This window comes from Engraulis encrasicolus, chromosome 1 (genome assembly GCF_034702125.1).
Source record: "Engraulis encrasicolus isolate BLACKSEA-1 chromosome 1, IST_EnEncr_1.0, whole genome shotgun sequence".
NCBI classification, from domain to species: Eukaryota; Metazoa; Chordata; class Actinopteri; order Clupeiformes; family Engraulidae; genus Engraulis; species Engraulis encrasicolus.
Genome location: NC_085857.1, coordinates 813675 through 834067, shown reverse-complemented (window position 1 = coordinate 834067; position 20393 = coordinate 813675). Strand labels below are relative to the sequence as shown.

The following is a 20393-nucleotide window of genomic DNA, read 5'->3' as shown; positions in this document are numbered from 1 at the left end:
GGGCCCTGGGACAGAAAGGGCCCAGAATTGGGTCCTCATTACATTTTATGTATTGGGTGGGTGGCCCCTTTCAGACGACTTTGTCCTGGGCCCGGCTAAAGCTGTCAGCGGCCCTGCTAATGTGTGTTTCTAACCCTTTTCCATTAGAGTGCTACCACAGCCTCCACCCTCACAGCCACGGTGGCAACGTGACCTGCCGGGCCCATGGGGTCTACCCTGAGGGGCTCCGCATCCACTGGTTCCAGGGTCCCCATGGCGACCAGAACATCACCCACCTCGCGGTGGCCCAACCCAGCTCCCAGGCGGCGGACGGTACCTACGAGGTCGCCAGCACGCTCCTCCAGCATCACCATCACCATCCCACGGCGACCGCCGACCTCAAGTGCGCCCTGTGGAGCCCGGTGTCCATGCGGTACCTGACAGAGACGGAGATACGCCCCCCAAGGAGGGCGGTGGTGACGCATGCGGCCTCCTCCAGGGCCCGATCCAAGGGGACCACGCCTTTAGGAACAGCAGCCAGACCGGCCGTCATGCTCCTCCTGACCACAGTGGCACTCAGTCTGCTGTAACTTAAAGGAGAACTTCAGTCTTAAAGGAGAACTTCAGTCTTAAAGGAGAACTTCAGTCAATTTGAATATGCTGTTGGTATTGCTCACGCTACCCTTGACTTGTCAGTACCCGGTGATGCTGCAATTACATGCAATAGGTAATGAAAACAAACGCACACCGATGAGCTCCAGTTTCAGCCATTTTATTTTGTGACGTTCAGGAAACAAAGTGGATTAGATGGGAGCTCATCTGTGTGTGTGTTTTTTTCCATTACCTATGGACTTCACTTTTTTGAACCTGCACCCGAAAACAGTCTTGTTTGGATGTGCGTGTAACACAGACTACAATCACATGCAGAATACCAGCAAAAAGGCAAACTGGGGGCCCGGCCTTGGCGCAAATGGTAGGGCACTCATTTGCTATGCGGCTGACCGGGGTTCGATTCCCGGCCCGGGTCCTTTGCCGATCCTCCTTCCCCGTCTCTCTCTCTCTCCCAACTCGCTTCCTGTCACCATCTGCACTGTACTATCATGAATAAAGACTAAAAAATATCTTTACACAAAAAAAGGCAAACTGGTCTCCAGGGACCCCTGAGTCTGGCCTACATCTCAGTCAGAGAGACTGTCGCAAGGGGGGGGGGGGGATCCCCCGTTAGGCAGACCTAAGGACTGTCATATTCATTTTAGGAGAATTATGACACGCCCCTTTAGGCAGACCGGAACCTGGTCACGTTAGGTGCCCATAGCAACCTATTACGCTGGCATATCTCTATACTTAAAGAATCTCTGTCTCAGTGGTCGGCCCCGAGGAAATATCCAACACCCTTGTCAAGCACGGGGCCGCAACAGTGGGCATCCTCTAGGAAATATCCAACACCCTTGTCAAGCACGGGGCCGCAACAGTGGGCATCCTCTAGGAAATATCCAACACCCTTGTCAAGCACGGGGCCGCAACAGTGGGCATCCTCTAGGAAATATCCAACACCCTTGTCAAGCACGGGGACGCAACAGAGGACGACACTCGCGGGAGGTCATGTGGGATGTCCAAGACCACCTCTTCAGGAAGTGCTGATGGGCCCACGAACGAAAAAAAAGGGACTAATATCATGGGGAGGGGGGGGGGGGGTGTTTGGGCGGGGGTATACTTTACGCCATTGACTGTTGGAATAATGTTGTCCTGGAAAAAGACTTTTTTATCACTGTTGTACATAATATGAGGCAAAGGTGTCAGAGTCCTGCTGTGTAACCTTGAGAATTTTCTCCTCAATTATTTTTTCCATTAAGTTGCTAAGTTGTAAATTATGTCTGAGGAAAATATTATTGTTTAGCCTTAAGTACTCAATTATATATTTTGATGAACATTTTACCCAAATGAAATGTATAGTGCGTGCTCATCTGCAGAAGAGTATTTCTGTAAACTGTAAACTCAGTGAGATTATATCTGATTTACTGTACAATACTGCCCCCTACTGTTTATGATAGACTTTGCAGTTTGCTGAATAAAACAACAAAACTTTTCATTGGAGATTGATATCACATCCCTAAGCTTTTCGGTGATTAAATTCAGTATGTTTGTGTTGGTATATCAGTGGTTCTCAACCTTTTTTTGGACCTCATTGTAAGCCTGCCAATGCCCCCTTGGCCTCATCATAAGCCTCCCAACGCCCCCTTGACTTCATCATAAGCCTGCCAACGCCCCCTTGACCTCATTATAAGCCTCCCAATGCCCCCTTGACCTCATCCCAAGCCTCCCAATGCCCCCTTGATTTCATCCTAAGCCTCCCAATGCCCCCTTGATCTCATCCTAAGCCTCCCAACGCCCCCCTTTACTGCAAAATGGACTAATGCAAGGGCCGTCACCAGACCTATTTTACAGGGGCACGTGCCCAGGTATTGATTTGCTGTGCCCCGGTATAAATCCCCCCCCCCCAACAACCTTGCTACCTTGGAATTTAGCTCAAGCATAGCATTCTGAGTAATCTATAGAATGCGCACATAACCGTGCACATGCAGCACGTGCAATAATATATATAATTTACAAGCTTTTTAAAATAAACAACTGCAAAAAAATGTTTTGCTTGCGCGCTGAACCTGCCTCCTGCTGAGATGGGGACGTGTCTGATTTTAAAGGGACACTGTGTGAGATTTTTAGTTGATTATTTCCAGAATTCATTCTGCCCATTCACTAATGTTACCTTTTTCATTAATACTTACCACCACCATCAAATTCTAAGTATTCATTGTGACTGGAAAAATTGCACTTTTCATACATGAAAAGGGGGATCTTCTCCATGGTCCGCCATTTTGAATTTCCAAAGATAGCCATTTTTAGCTGCAAAAATGACTGTACTTGGACCATGCTAGAAAATATTTGTTTATTACTTAGTAAACCTTTATGTAAAGATCAAATTTGGCAATAGGCAGCCCAGTTTCAATGAGCAGCATAGTTGCAGTACCTTTTTGACCATTTCCTGCACAGTGTACCTTTAAGGCCCAAGTTCAATGTGAGCAGTGTGAAACTTGAAACTGAGGATGGTCACACGAGCTTTGTTGAGGCCAACAATTGCATTTAAAACCCTGATGAAAGTCTGTGTTAATTATTTATTTGTGGGCTGATTTTTTAATCTCATCTGCGCATATGCAGTGAATGTGTACCAGCAGACAATGACATTGTAATGTGATTTATCTCTGATATGATTCAGATCTATCTGTCTGGCAATTCAAACCTCCTAAGCTCTTATCAAACCATAAACTTCAAGCCTTCCCTATTTGACCAGGTCAATCAGTCAGTAAATGGTTACATAAAGGATTTAGTTGACTATTAGCTTAGATCAAGAGGTGTAAGGATAATACTCAAGGTGTTATGATGTCAAAAGAGATGGGTTTTCTATTTATTTATTTTTATCTCCATTAGAAGGCTACTGTGTTCTGCTGCCATCTTGTGGTCATGTTTTGCCAAAGCAAGTGAATCGGGAAGTAGGGCTGTATCTCCTCTCTGGTCCCGCCCCTAGCCTACATCATGTGGGGTGGAGAGGCACACAGAGAAGGAAAGGGAAACTGCCATCGTTAAGGTCAAGTTTCATGCACACTTCAAATGCTTACTAGCTTTCTGATCTTGGCACCGAGTAAACTAACACCTTTACAAGCTCACAATCATGATAAGGTTCTATGTCATATGCCTTGTTTTGTCTGCAGTCACAAAGAGAGGAGGTAAGTGTTCCTTTTCAGATTTTTACATGAGCTCGATCCTTTAGATTGCTGTTGTTGTCTTAATTGTATGGGGAAAAATAAAGAAGAGCACAACATTAAAGTCCTGTTCCATACACTATGTATTTAGGATGTTGTTCAAATATGTAGCATGTAGGCCTATTCTATGATAAAATAAGTCACATGATTCTCCTTCCTTTAGGTGCAATGCGAACATTGTTAAATGCATAGTTATATGTGCTAATACACACACCACTCCATCTGATAAACGATAGACTGAACTACATGTGTCTAACCGGTAGTAGTCTGTAGATGAGAATTTAAACCATAGATCTGATCTTGATTTCAGTTGAAGAAATTGCTGAGAAAATTATGGTCAGAATAAGATTGGTCAGTCAGAAAGAAATTCTCCTTTCTGGATCATTAACCATTGAACAAACATACATACAAATGGTTTGAAAATGTAATATCTATAACTTTCAAAAAGAAACTTATTTGAGTAATGCACTTTTGCCTGTCAATAGGTGTTGGTACTGTGAAACTCATTGAGCAAAATAAGACTTGAGGAACTTGTCCAAAGATCAGGTTTTCTTGCCTAGTTGTGAGAAATAACATTCTGTGGCTTATAAATCATTATTAACCTGTGTGTTCATTGTGCAAATACAAGATGGCCATCAGTGCATCAAGTGAAATATCTCTTGAGGTGGCCCCTCCCCAATGACATAAAGAGAAGACGGGGAGGTAAGGTCCCCAGGTACCTCTTCGCCTACAGGGCCCACAAATACCTTGAAGCGGCCGCGTGTGTATGTGCATGTTTTTATTTATTTATTTATTTAATCAGGAAGGTCCCCTTGAGTTATACCTGTAAAAACCTGTTCTTAAAGGGTGTCCTGGCCAAGACGGCATAAAAGACATGCACAAGACTTAGACAAACAAGAAAAGCAGGATATGCATAAGCCATATCAGACATGGGTGCAAGCTGATGGACAATAGCAAAGCAGGCGAGCACCAAGCAGTGAAAAGGAAAAGTGAAAAAGAAAAGCATGCACACAATAGACAAGAATACAGGGGGACACAAAACTGAACTGACATACGTAGAATGACATGAAACAAAACAGCAAAAAGGAGATTAAAAACAGTGACACTCCTCTGCTAAAGTTGTTTTTAAATATTCCAAGTTTAAAATGTTTTGGAGGTTAGGCCTATTTCAAGGATGTGGGGCATATGAATTAAAGTTAGTCTTGCCAAGTTCAGTGCATACAGCAATAATATTTAAGAATATTTAATTTCCTGACTTAGTGTCATATAGGAACTGATTTGGCGTGACAACAGAAAGTTGATGTATGATGGGAGTTTGCCAACCAATGCCTTTGCAATAAACATGATGTTTTTTTCTCCTGCGTGATGGATGGTTAAGTCCATGTTACCTTTTTCTACAATGTGCAGTGCTGTGTTGACATGTTTGTGTAATAATTCACAACGCTACATGGTAAACCACCTCCAGCGTTTTTAAAAAAAAAGAGAGGCAGAAGCATGTATATATGCATATAATACGTCACCATATAGCCTAAGATGGGTAAAAATGTACTCTGACATTTAAAGGAAAGCACTTTCTAAACAGAAATAAAAACTCTGGGGTAACACTTTATAATAAGTACCCCTTTTTAAGCATAAGTTAAGCCTTAGTTAAGCCTTATTTTAACATTAGTTAACCCTTAGTGAATCAAAAGTTAGTCATTATGTAAGTATTATTTCTCATTTCTTAATCATTAACTACTACCGTTAGTAAATGGTTTGTGTGTGCTGATGTAACTGTTCGCTAAGTAAAGTTAAGCCTTAGTCAAGCCTTATTTTAACATTAGTTAGCCCTTAGTGAAAGTGAAAGCCCATTGGGAAACTCCAACTCCCATTGTCATTGTGACACAGCACTCCACAGCACACAAGTGAACACTGCACACTGCACACAACGAAATTGCATTAATGCCTCACCCGTGCAAGGGGGCAGCCCTCAGTGGCGCCCCATGGGGAGCAGTGCGGTGGGACGGTACCATGCTCAGGGTACCTCAGTCATGGAGGAGGATGGGGGAGAGCACTGGTTGATTACTCCCCCCACCAACCTGGCGGGTCGGGAGTCGAACCGGCAACCTCTGGGATGCAAGTCTGACGCCCTAACCGCTCACCCATGGTGTATCACAAGTTAGTCATTATGTACTTCTTGGTAATTATTACATACTGTTAATTAATGATTCGTTTATGGTGATTGAACTTTCTGCTAATGATTAGTAAACCATCATTAAAATGTCAGATAACCCTCCTTTTTTTCTGAAAAAAAAAACATTATCTCTTTGTTGTCTCCGACCACCTAACAATTAACAAGTACCATTAGGCATGTATGGTAATGGTTTGTAAACACTTGCTTTAGCATCAGTGAAATCTTAATTAACCCTTTTGTGATGGTTAGTGTGTGATGACTGGTAACATGGCAAACAGTAAGTTGAGGCTCATGTGACTGCCCCTCATGGATGTTTCTGGACATTAACAAATGACTTGTTAAGCATTGCTTAAGCATTATCAAGGATTTATAACCCAATACTTACTGTAAGTATATCTGGGGAACTGTTTTAAAGTGAAAACCTGTTAAGGCTTTACAACACATTAACAAATGACTTGTTAAGCATCGCTTATGCATTACCAAAGAGTTACAACTCATTACTTGAGGCGGTGGTAGCTCAGGTGGTAGAGGAGCAGTTCAGCAACCCAAAGATTTCAGGTTCGAGCCCCACTCGGCTTGTCTCCATAGTGTGTCCTTGAGCAAGATACTTAGCCCCAAGTTTCTCCTGGTGGCAGGGTGGTATCTCGTGTGGCAGCCTCGGTCACCGCTGTGTGAATTTGAGGCATACACATACACATAGTCCATTTACCATTACTTAAGAATATCTGGGGAACTGTTCTAAAGTGAAAACCTGCTAAGACTTTACAACACATTAACAGATGACTTGTTAAGCATTGCTTAAGCATTATCAAGGAGTTACAACACTTTATTATCAAGTCATTTGTTAATGTCCAGAAACATCCATGAGGGGCAGTCACATGAGCCTCAACTTACTGTTTGCCATGTTACCAGTCATCACACACTAACCATTACAAAAGGGTTAATTAAGAGTTCGCTGATGCTAAAACAAGAGTTTACGAACCATTACCATACATACCTAATAGTACTTGTTAACGGTTAGGTGGTGGGAGACAACAAAGAGATTATGTTTTTTTTCATAAATAAAGGAGGGTTATCTGACATTTTAATGATGGTTTACTAATGATTAGCAGAAAGTTCAATCACCATAAACGAATCATTAATTAACAGTTTGTAATAATTACCAAGAAATACATGATGACTAACTTGTGATTCACTAAGGGTTAACTAATGTTAAAATAAGGCTTGACTAAGGCTTAACTTTGCTTAGCGAACAGTTACATCAGCACACATAAACCATTTACTAACGGTAGTAGTTAATGATTAAGAAATGAGAAATAATACTTACATAATGACTAACTCGTGATTCACTAAGGGTTACCCAATGTTAAAATAAGGCTTAACTAAGGCTTAAATTATGCTTAAAAAGGGGTACTTATTATAAAGTGTTACCAAACTCTGCGTTGGTCTAAGCTTTTTAAGAAGATGGTCAATATGTGTTTCATAGTTCAAAGTTCATGGTAGTAATGCGGGTCTGGGTAAGTTTGTGATGGTACCTCTAATCATTATCTGAATGATGACCAGACACCGTTTTAACCTCTTTCTACAGAATTTAAACACAATAAAGTTCAGAGTAGATTCCAGAGGGCGGGATTAAACTGTGTCTATCCAAGAAGAAAATGAACAGGATTGATAAATGTATCCTACTATACTCTAATATACATTTAGTATGCATCATTCCTTCCGTATTCATAAATCAATTTCCCTAGACCTTAAAATGAAATAAATACGATACGATTAGACTTGTCAGTTTTCACTGAAATTAATTTTGCGTCCCTGAGCAACACTTGCTTAAGACATACACATAACATGACGGTGCTGTCAGCCATTTTGGATTTGCTGATACACTGAATGGAAAAAAACTAATGGATACCTAGACCATGAAATCCTGTGAATAGACACCAGAATTATAGCTGTAGATCTTCTAGATCAGGGATGTCAAACTCAGGCCCGGGGGCCAAATCTGGCCCGCGGAGGTGTTTTATTCGGCCCGCGAGATCATTTCAGATCTGTATTACAGTTGGCCTATATGCACCATTAATGTATAGCGTAATAAGACTTGAACATGAAATATGGTTTGTCACAGGATGTGCAGACACATTTGAACTACCATACATGATGGGAAAAGGTGTGTGAGAAATTTAACTATGAGTATGAAGCTTACGTTCACACAATTTTAGTCAGTTCGGCCTGCGACTTCGTCCCAGATTTTTATTTTGGCCCTCTGTCAGTTGAGTTTGACACCCCTGTTCTAGATCTTCTTCCAGGTGATATGACACTTTGTAGCATAGAGGTAGAAAATAACACTAGAAAGGACACAGCAATTTGCGACAGCACTGGGAAATGGCAGCTGGAGCTTTCCAACTTCGTAGGTAGTGTAGGTACTTTCAGGCAATGCAAGTCAATGGAGAACACGCCCACCCCTGTCAAGAAATTAACTAAAACTGTGTGACTATAAAGTAACACTTTAATCAAAGACCAGATTTGAAGTGTCAGGCTACATATCTACTGAAATCATATGAGTCGATAAAATACATTTAAAAATCAAATAATATATTTTATGAACATAGTTAGCAACACACTTCAACTATTGTCCGTATAGTGTGTTGATGGACATTTTCACATGATTAAGCCATTTTTGACAGAGGTGAGCCTCGTTCTCCGTTAATTTCCATTTCTCTGATCTACCTACAGATAATGGCCGCTACAGATTGCCGTAAATAGGGGGGCGGGGTCCTCTCTAGTGTTATTTTCTACCTCTATGCTTTGTAGCATAATGGCCAGTGTTTGGCAGCCATCTTGGATTTCCACAATATAAAGGCTGGTTGATGATGTGTACGCCACAGAACCTTAATTATCTCACTATAAAGTACCAATTAGACAAAAACATGTATCTATGGACAATTTACAATACATTTATATTATATGAATTTTCTTTCTTTTTGGGGGCACCCCTTCTAGGATGTCTTCAAATCACTCAAGGAACATATGTACCAAATTGCTTCTATCCAACACTTAACCGTTTTCCATATAAGGTCCCTTACTGTATGGGCTCCACAAAGCTGTGCTGGCACACACACACACACACACACACACACACACACACACACACACACACACACACACACACACACACACACACACACACACACACACACACACACACACACACACACACACACACACACACACACACACACACACACACAGGAGATTCTGGGTCAGGTGGGGCGCCAAGCAAAAACGCAAAAGAATGAACATTTGAACTAAAATCACTACTACTGTAGTGTGGTATGGACTGTTATTCACTATCTAGGGGCTTGGGGGCCCCAAGCGGCTGCCTGCCTTGCCTAGATGCACCTCTGCACACACACACACACGCACGCACGCACGCACGCGCGCGCGCGCGCACACACACACACACACACACACACACACACACACACACACACACACACACACACACACACACACACACACACACACACACACACACACACAATGCTTAGGTTCATTTTATGGTGTCCTGTGGCGTGACTGCTCTTATAGAAGGAAAAAAAAACTTTTTTTTATATAAATGAAAACACATATTAAGATGTATACAAAAGGATTAAAATGGCCATAATGCAGTGATCATTTCCTGTGGTGTGACTTCATTTTCCTGCGGTGTGACATGCCTATGCAATGTCTTGAAGCAGGACACATTTTCCCAAAAATGGCAAAAATAAGGCGAAATTCCACGGACCTATAAGTGCTTTATGTTTTTCTATTTATTTCCAATTTTTTTCCATCATTTTTTTCAGGAATTGGAAAAACTTTTTTTTTTTTTTTGGCGTTACGCCCTTAAACGTCAACCACCCATTTATGTATAGATTCTGATTGTAGTTGTGATATACTGTATTTGTGTATAGATTCTGATTGTAGTTGTGATATACTGTATTTGTGTATAGATTCTGATTGTACTTGTGATATACTGTATTTGTGTATAGATTCTCATTCACTGTGGGTGTTTGCAACGTATATCCTGGGAGATACACAGTTTCCACCATTCAACGTGGTGCTGATGCTGGATGATGTCCAGGTGGGATTCTTTTATTCAAACGAGACTGGACTCATCAACACAAGACCCTCAAGTGGGGACAATGACACTCAATATCTACGAGACGGTTCCATTATCTTTGAAGACATGTTTCAGAGCATGAGAAGAAGAGTACATATGTTTAAAGACCGGCTCAACAGCTCAGAAGGTATGGAAAAAATCCTTGTTTACAGAGAAAGTACCCTCACAGCTTTGAAGGTATGAGTAGGCTATTTCCAGTTCTCCAAAGTGCTTTGTCTTTCTGTCTGAATGTGAACTATAGAGCTTGAAAGTTCTGCCCCTTAGTTCCGCATTTCACGGGACCTAAGCTGACCATCAAACAACATGGTTGCGAGTAAATATCTTCTGATCTCAGTCATTATATGCGCTGGGCTACAAATATGCTGTTAAAGAGGCTAGATAAAGATTATTCGTGCAGAAGTATCAATGTTTTGTTCCGAGGTCGTCTGCATGAAAAATGTGAAGAAACACAGCTTTCTAAAAAGTTTGGGGGTTCGTACGAAAAATTAAACAAAAATATCAGAAACAACTTATGTTGAGCTCGTGGCACAACTCGAAGGGGATCGAAATATCATTTTAATACCGCAATTGGATTACATGCTACGATTTTCGGCTAAAAACGCTGTTGAGGTCCCATGAAATCGGGGGAAGTGACATCACTTTCAAGCTCTATAGGAGAATCCATGCATGACGTCACTGTTTACACTTTTCACCTTCCATCCGACGGTGGGTGGCAAGAATCAGCTTAGTCACTTCGGCTTGTGTCGTGAATACACTACAAACACACCCAGACGGTAAGCCTCATGACTTGTTAAGAACTGTGCAATGAAATCTAGTTAGACATCACACCTGGTAGAATTATTATCTCCATCCTATTCCTAACACGGCTGAAATATCATCGGAAAAGACACTTCGTAGCCATCAGAAACCTAATATTTAGCTTGCTCGGAGTGGCATCACTCGGTACGTCAAGTCAACACTACAAAGTAAAAACCATTATTCTCAATGGTTTAGGCAACCTAGAGTAAACTGATTATCTGTTTGGTCTAAAGCTCGCTCTCATGACTACTGTGAAATACACTGGATTGATCCATCTTGACGTTAGCTATAGGCTACTTACTTTCTCAGTGTTTGTAAACGTTTAAGTGCGTACGCAGCCAGGGATTCCAAAATGCTAGGCGGCTAGGTGTTTATCATTGGAAGTCCCATTGGAGCCCTGTACATTGTATGACAAGGACCTGTTGTCTTGTTGGCTGGCGATTTTATCCACTTGCTCGGACGCTGTACTGTCGGTGACACCGTTTGGAAGAACATAGGCCTACTATCATGTCCCTCGGAATTATTTGCCTTGCTCCCTAAAAAACGCTATATTGTGTTGCAAAGTGCACTGCTGACAAGGCGTCAGGTTTCGCAGTTGGAGGCAGCCTCTGATTGTTTGGAAGCTGCCGTCATTCAAAAGTTGTCCCAGAGATTTTGATAGGAAGGTGAGATGGGACAGCGTACATAGATCGTACATAGAAATTAACGGTGAAGATTCATAACGCAAATATGGCATCTACCCGCACATCTCCCGCCTGCTGAGCTGCGGTGCCAGTGATCCAATCATCTGGCTCCATCGGCGCACGCGAAATGATGCGCATGCTCAGTTGTGAAAAGCCGTTGCTCTCGTGCCGTTACGGAACTACTGCGCCCGCGCTCTGTCAAAAAAACAGTGAGAAAAGTGGCTTAAAAAGCTTTGTTTTGACTCGTATAACACAACCAAGCAGTCTAGATTGATCAGTTGTTCAAGGTGGTTTCAACCATATGGTCCTATACTCAATTTCCCCATTCATTTTTCCCATTGACTCTCAGATCTGGTCTACTTAATCGCGAAATAGCACCCCGAAGGCGTCAACAAGATGGCCGCCATCTGTCCAGTCTCGATCTAAACCGCCTCTGGTTGTCCTCACGTGACGTCATACAATATAACTTAATTTAATTGATTCTTATGTACTCACGTTAAGATTCTCCCAGAATGGAGTCGGTAGGAATACAGAAACCAGAGAAACCGCTACAACATCTAGCCGACTAGAAAACAAGTTATAACCACGCACTACACTGGTCCAATGGAAGTTCCAATGTTAAACACTGAGCCACCTTTTTGGGATTCCTGGCTGCATGCGTATTCAGGTATTATCAAAACAGAAAAATCCATGTATTAGGCTGACAAAATAGCTTCCCAGATCTATGCATTTTGCTCTGCACGTTTTCTCTTTGAGCATTTTGTCCAAGTTACTGATACTGCCACCTATCACATTTTGATGTGCCATCAGTATGCAAACAGCCATACAATAAAAGGAAAATCAGCTTAGCAAATTGCAATGTTTGGGCTTGCAGCTGGTGACAGTCATGTAGTTTTTCATTGCACAGTTGCACAGTTCTTTAATAAGTCACAAGGATTATCTGTGTGCTTTTGTGACATGAAAAACGATTATACATGTGACAAACTACACAGCCAACTTTCGGAAAAACAAAACTGTTGATGCAATGTGTCATTGTCTGAACATAGTTGAGAAAGACATTCACTGAACTTTTTAAGCACATTTCATACCTGGCCAAATCTTCAATTAGCGAAATAAACCATAACCCCCATAACCAATATGTAGGCTAATGTGTAACACGTCATGTGGTATTTCTGGCCCAGTTTCTGCCAAGATGTGCCAGGAATTTCGCCTCAAATTGAATGGGGAATGCTGCTGTTATCTCAGCTCCACCCAGCATGTTGGTGCATGCGCAGCATTGTGTAGAAACGTGTAAGTAAGCCCATACAACTTTGTTGCTGTCGACCAACGTTGACGGAAGCACGTGAGCGAGAACTTGTTGTCACGATGTGGGTGTTATTAAATACAGCGCATTTGCAGTCGGCCACAAATATGAACGAGACGATGAGCTCGCACCGGTTTGCTCTACTAACACACCACGTGTGAGGAGTGGGGGGACAGGCAATGAGGAGGAGCTGAAGTGGGGACCTGCGCAAACTTGTGTAGAGGTGTGAGACAAGACCCATATGCACACGTGAGTGAGTTGTTGACCAACCAGTTCATGGGCGCGTGACCTCGGAGGCAGTCCGCCGACGAGCGTTGAAGGGGATAAGCAACTGCAGAGGTTGCAAGATCTGACTGCAGCCGTATTCATCCCGCGATAGTTTTACACCATGTGACATGTCACCTCGTCAACGCAACGTCGACGAAATTTCGAAGTTTGACAGGAAATCTAACCGTCATGCAGCATTTTCATCCAGGGTGCATTGCTGTCTAAATGTGCATGCATGCGTTGATGACATCTCGATCGCACCTAATGTGTAAAGAAGATTCGCCTAGATGATATTGGATGGGCCAACATGCCATCATGCCATGGTGTTAGGATGACGCAAAACCTAGTGCAGTGCACTTCCAAGTGTATCAGCCTAATTAGTCACACCCAGTGATTGGATTAGATACTTGTCGGTGAACTCTACGGAATATCCAATCACGGGACGTGACTAATAAAGAGTATCCAATCACTGGGTGTGACTAATTAGGCTGACGTGCAAAGACGTCACACCTCAAGGCGGAATGCACTAGGTGCGATCGAGATGTCGTCAACGCATACATGCGCATTTAGACAGCAATGCACCCTGGATGAAAATGCTGCATGACGGTTAGATTTCCTGTCAAACTTCGAAATTTCGTCGATGTTGCGTTGACGAGGTGACATGTCACATGGTGTCAAATTATCGCGGGATGAATGCGGCTGCAGTCAGATCTTGCAACCTCTGCAGTTGCTTATCCCCTTCAATACTCGTCTGCGGACTGCCTCCAAGGTCATGCGCCCATGAACTGGTTGGTCAACAACTCACTCACGTGTATATGGGTCTTGTCTCACACCTCTACACAAGTTTGCGCAGGTCCCCACTTCAGCTCCTCCTCACTGCCTGTCCCCCCACTCCTCACACGTGGTGTGTTAGTAGAGCAAATCGGTGCGAGCTCATCGTCTCGTTCATATTTGTGGCCAACTGTAAATGCGCTGTATTTAATAACACCCACATCGTGACAACAAGTTCTCGCTCACGTGCTTCCGTCAACGTTGGTCGACAGCAACAAAGTCGTATGGGCCTACTTTTTTTTGCAATCGCATGAAATTCATGTTTTGCATAAGGACAGTCTGATTGGGCGTTTGACTCAAATAATGTACATATATTTTTTGTCATGTGCACCCAAATCTACTGTATGTGGAACTACACAGAGTTGCCACGTGCCAAGAGGTAGTCTAACCTTGTGTTGCCTAGGTCTTAAAACGTGTTTTTGGCTTCCTCAGGATTAAATGTTCAGCAGAGGCTCGTTGGTTGTGAGATCTCGGATCAAGATCAAGACCATCAAATGATGTCTTCAGATGCATTCAATGGAGTCAAAACAGAGAAGTTGCAAATTTTGAGTGAAGAGTCCTACAGTCTTGAGAGCACATGGTCAATGAAGTTGACTAAAACAAAAGTTGAATTTGTGAAACATTTGTACATATCCTTTTACCTCCCAGTCTGCATAAAAACTCTCAAGACCTTCCTCAAGAAATACCAGAAAGTTGTACTGAGACGAGGTAATGTCTGTAGAACTGATTTTATGTCCTCAATGGCTGTGTCTCAAATGTCGCACTTGTGCACTCCGTGCACTGTTTTTCAGTGCCTAGGGCGCTCACGCTGAAAATGTCAGTTGAGCCAGTGCACTGAAAGTGCCAGGATGATCCCCTAACAATGGCGGAAAAATGCAGTGCTTGAATGATGGACACTGCACGCACCATAGAGGTAGAAAATAACACTAGAGAGGACCCCGCCCCCCTTGTACGGCAATCTGTAGCAGCCATTATCTGTAGGTAGATCAGAGAAATGGAAATTAACGGAGAACGAGGCTCACCTCTGTCAAAAATGGCTTAATCATGTGAAAATGTCCATCAACACACTATACAAGGACAATAGTTAAAGTGTGTTGCTAACTGTGTTCATAAAACATATTATTTGATTTTTAAATGTATTTTATCGACTCATATGATTTCAGTAGATATGTAGCCTGACATTTCAAATCTGGTCTTTGATTAAAGTGTTACTTTATATTTACACAGTTTTAGTTAATTTCTTGACAGGGGTGGGCGTGTTCTCCATTGACTTGCATTGGCTGAAAGTACCTACACTACCTACGGAAGTTGGGAAGCTCCAGCTGCCATTTCCCAGTGCTGTCGCAAATTGCTGTGTCCTCTCTAGTGTTATTTTCTACCTCTATGGCACGCACTAAACGGCGGCCATGTTGACAATGACAGGGAGGAAATGTGACATTCAGTTCAGTAGAAGAGTTTGGTCAACAGTCTCCTAATTCTGTAAGTAATGTTGATGGGACACCAACCTTTTCATGCCAACCAAAGTATTGTATGTGTGATTGTTGTCCTTTGGGCTGAAGGACATGGAAATACAAGCACCAGACGCTGTGCATTGTAACCAGTAGCCAACTCATATTTTGGCGAGCTAGTGCCATGCTCAGCCGTCACTTCCAGCGAGGGCACAGTGCATAGTGCTCAAATTTCTCCACGACACTATGCACTAAAGACCTCAGTGCACTGTCTGCACTATGCACTGACTGTCAGTGCACTGCCATAAGTGTGTGATTTGAGACACAGCCAATGATTTCCACATGATGTTTCCTGTACACCCTCTCTCAGAGGCTAGATATGGCTGCAGCCTAGGGCCCCCACCTGCCAGGGGGGGGCCCACACAGGCTAGATATGGCTGCAGCCTAGGGGCCCCCACCTGCCAGGGGCCCCCACAGGCTAGATATGGCTGCAGCCTAGGGCCCCCACCTGCCAGGGGCCCCCACAGGATAGATATGGCTGCAGCCTAGGCCCCCCAAGGGGCCCCACAGGCTAGATATGGCTGCAGCCTAGGGGGCCCCACCTGCCAGGAGGCCCCTAATTGGGCAAAAATTAAAATGTGCAGAATTGTGACAAGATGCAATATTGAAAATGTCATCTGTTGAGTTGAGTCCAGTTGGTAGACATGCTATCCTTAATTCCTGGCTTGTAATTATGACACTGTCTATATGACTTAGTCGTGAAATTTGTTTTCCGTGGGGGCCCACAGAAACCTGTAGCCTAGGGCCCCAGGGCATCTTAAAGGGGCATTCCACCAGTGGAGACATGAATATGTATTGAAAATGGGTTATATTTGTAGTAGAATAGTAGCATAACTTTCTAATTTGGTGCCTTCTTGGCCAAGAAAAGGCAGAAACCTTTTAGTGCTTGTGGATTTGTGACATCGATCCCCATAATGCATTGCAATGCTCAAGATCCACAGGCCACGCCCAGGCAGCTCTGCCAGTGACTAAAGGGCTCTGCATACTTCACGCGCGCACTTTGACGCGTTTGGCGCGAGAACTATTAATGACGTCATCACTTGCGCCAGACTATACATACTTCAAAAGCGCCATTAACAGACTTTCGCTCGCATTTTCGGAAGTGCCCCCTGCTGTTCATGAGAGAAACGGCAGTATCTTTCGCAACTCGCAGCGTGAGTTCTACGGATGTATAAAATAGAAAGCCAAACACGGCTGCTGTAGGGCTACTGAACGTCTGACTTGTGACTTACCACATTGAAACATAGATTTTTGTTGTAGCCTACATTGCCAGATCATTCCAAGACCATGTGAGAGCATTGTTCTGGCGGCAAAATTTATAAATAGATCGCCGAACACAACGTGCTTCTGAACAAAGTAAACAATTGTTTCACTGAACAACATTTAAGGGAGAAGATAAAATAACTCTCTAGGACATTTTATTATCCTCAAAATGATGCAGAATCCATTCTGTAGTAGCCTACAGTAGTTGTAGCCTCTCTTCGCAACTCCTGCTTTGTCTGCCTGCCTACATGGTCGCTGGTGGCGCACGCCAAGTTACAAAAAATGTGGGGTGCACGAACTCGCGACACGGCAGCTCGCGCCACGGCGTGTGACGTCATTTTGGGTCACGTGACGGCGCGCGCCATCGTCGCGAGTGAGGTATGATGGAGACTAGCGCCAGTCACGCCAAGTATGAATCCGACTGGAGCCTCAATGCCAGTGATTTCAAAAGCACTGGCACACTGATCTGTGATAGGTCTGTTAGCGCATCAGGTCCAACCCCCTATGGGCGGGGTTGAAAGGATGGGAAAAAGGCTTGTAGTCTCAACAGAAATCCACCTCTCTTCCTCCTACGATTTTTACATCATTGTAGGAGGAAGTGTTAAGAGGTGAATACGGATTTCTCCTGTCTCAGGGGGAATTGAGAGAGTGTTGCACAACCATTCAAAAGTATGACTGGGTTAGCAATGGAAAGCCTAATGCATATGGGTGGAGTGTCCCTTTAATCTGGCCCTGATGGTATGATTTGTGCTTTACAGTCAAGCCCAGACTGAGGCTTTTCCAAAGTGCAGAGTCACCTTCTGGATCGGTGAAGATAACGTGCCTGGCAACAGGCTTCTATCCGCGTCACATCAACCTGACCATACTCAGAGATGGCCAGCCTGCTGTCTCTGACCACCAGATCAGTGGCGGGGAGCTGCTACCTAATGGAGATGAAACGTACCAGATGAGGAAGAGCCTGGAGGTCAGCACAGAGGAGCTACAGCAGCACCGCTACACCTGCGCAGCTCAACACCTCGGCCTGGACAACAAACTCAACATTGATTTAGGTATAACTGGTTCATTTGTAGGGCTCTCGTAATTGTAATTGTATTTGTAATGTGTGTATCTACATTGGCGTGGTGCATGGATGTGCTTAACTGTGTATGTGTGTGTGTGTGTGTGTGTGTGTGTGTGTGTGTGTGTGTGTGTGTGTGTGTGTGTGTGTGTGTGTGTGTGTGTGTGTTAAAGGGACAGTTTGGTCAATTTCAACATGCAGTTGTATTGCTCACGCTACCCTTGACTTGTCAGTACCTGGTGATGCCACATTTTTCGGCTCAGCCCTTTCCGAGATATGAGCAATTCTAATGGGGGCAGCGTTTGTTTACATTTTTTAAAAATGAAACATAGGCCAACTCCAAATATTTTCCCAAAAGGTACTGCTGTTTGCTAGTTGTCTACTGATGTTTTATAACCTTTTGGATGTTTTTGGGAATAAATAAAAATGTTTTTTTGAAATGTAAACAAAGAGCTGCCCCCATTACAAGGACCAGGATCTCGGAAACGGCTGAAGAAGAAGAAAAAAAAATCTCAGGCACTGACAAGTCCAGTGTAGTGTGAGCATTACAACTGCATGTTGAAATTGACCAAACTGTCCCTTTAAGATCATCACAGGGAATTGAATACTACAACCTTGTCGCTGTCTGTACTGGGAGCAGTTGCTGCTTGCCTTCTTGGAACAAGTGTGGTCATCATTATATGCTGCAAGAGGAAAACAGGTAAGCTGTTGTCTAATTAGTTTATATCCAATTAACTCTGTCTAACTAATAAGTCTGACTTGTGCATGGATTTTTTTTTTTGCCGTCTTGTCTGAATGTGTACTTTTGTAACAGGCAAGGGCTCTCAGACATCTCTGCAAAGTAACTACTCACCCACTCAAAGTAAGTGACATTTCCAATACATACACTCCTGTACAAAGCATACCATGACATTCAGCAAGCTACAATGTCAATGGAAATATGTCTAACATCATTATAACACAGATAGAGGTGTTTAAATTTGATTTAAACATTTTTCTCCCCGAAAGGCTCAGAAAGAGAGGAGATTGAAGGCACCGAATTATGAGTTTGATGCGAAGAACCTGCTGCTTGGACGACAAAGTAGGAAATGCTGGCAGAGGCTTTACTGGCTGCACTTCAGAGTCAGCCCAGCAGCCTCATCAGCCAGATCAGAAGGAGCCCTGATGTCACTGATGTGTGTCCAGTGCTTAATTTGAGGGGGAAGCAAGGGGGAGCTAGCTCCGGAACCTCAGACGAGTGCTCCGGAACCTCAGGGAAAGACATGACAGACACCCCCTCAGGGGGGAGCCACCCATCCTCTGCACTCCGGGACCTCCCACTTGACAAATTAAGCACTGTGTGTGTCCTCAGTGGTGGAACGGTCTCCCAGAGGCAGCAAGACTAACCATTCAAATAGGGACTGGGGATTTTTTAACAAGAGTGACCCACACAGGGCAGTTTGAAATGAGTAGAATATTTGCCGTGGTGGAAATGAAAGAGAGCCTCCACAGTCCACACAAACAGTTGTCTGGTGATGCCATTGTGCATGTAGCCTAATGAATGTTGTGCGCAAAGCCAGTATTTGTGGTCACTGCAGAGGATACATCACTGGTTTTGGCCATGTGGCTGTGACGCAGATCTAAACAAATCCGTTTTGGCTGTAACAATGGCAACGCGAACGACTGCGTTTCTAGATTTTCTCACTCTGGAACCCATTTTCCAAAACTATCGTTCGAGGCTACTCAGAACGACGGCATCATGTAGCTATGACAGGGGAACGCGTCGCAAATCTGTCGTTAGCTTAGAAAAAACATTTCCGTGTAACCAACCCTTCAATGCTTGAGCTGCCCTAGTCCCAGGCCAGACTCTTGACATGATGTAGGCCTGTGTGTGTTTACTGCATTACTGAAAAAAACATACCTAACCAGCATCTGTACTTGTTGTTCTGTATATTTCCTGTAGGCCTGCTTGTTGTTCTGTATATTTCTTGTGCACTTTGCATCTGCTAGTGATGTTGGCTATGGTTACTGTATGTCCTCAATTGTAGGTTGCTTTGGTTATAAAGCGTCCAAATGCAATGCAATGTAATGTAATGTAATACAATGTAATAATGTATCCATATTAGAGCAGTTTGGGAAATGGACATTTTTTGCATTGGGCACTGCACTGCATTGTAAAATGCATTTTATAGCTTATTAAAAAAGTATGTCTTGAAAATATTTGAATGCCAAGAATGCACACATAGATGAAAGGCCACCTGAACAGTAATTTCCAATAATAAAATGCAAAAGAAAAAAAATGGTGCATACATAATAAATGTGAGGGAGTGAGATGTCAGATGGGATTTGCCATTCGACCCCCTAAAAATGATTAGAATGCAGGAAATTGTATCTTAAAAACATATTTTTTTCTGGGGCAGGACCCCCATACCCCCACACCCCCCTTCCACTCCACCTACAAAGTGTCCCACAGTGGTTCTCAAAGTGGGGGTCGTTGCCCCCTCCCATGGTGGTGACCCCCCTGGTGCTCCGCATAACATCATTTTCTAGAAAAAGCCCTGAGTGTCTCTTCTTGTTA

General features: G+C 43.4%; 2 protein-coding genes across 3 annotated transcripts in view; both read left to right on the top strand.

The window, feature by feature from the left end:
• The window catches only part of LOC134453525 (uncharacterized), a 33274-nt gene extending 31620 nt beyond the window's left edge, over nucleotides 1–1654 (top strand). For both annotated transcript variants that reach the window (XM_063205352.1, XM_063204597.1), the window contains one exon: nucleotides 148–1654. In XM_063205352.1, coding sequence (XP_063061422.1) covers nucleotides 148–569 — 422 coding nt within the window. In that variant the 3' untranslated portion in view covers nucleotides 570–1654. The remainder of the gene's footprint in view (nucleotides 1–147) is intronic.
• Nucleotides 1655–3577: 1923 nt separating this feature from the next.
• LOC134446308 (DLA class I histocompatibility antigen, A9/A9 alpha chain-like) lies at nucleotides 3578–20011 on the top strand. The gene is made up of 7 exons (XM_063195658.1): nucleotides 3578–3758; nucleotides 9996–10253; nucleotides 14441–14716; nucleotides 17538–17828; nucleotides 18423–18536; nucleotides 18651–18698; nucleotides 18845–20011. Exons 1-7 carry the CDS (start codon nucleotides 3704–3706, stop codon nucleotides 18880–18882), a joined length of 1080 nt encoding a protein of 359 aa, XP_063051728.1. The 5' UTR covers nucleotides 3578–3703; the 3' UTR covers nucleotides 18883–20011.
• Nucleotides 20012–20393: the final 382 nt, after the last annotated feature.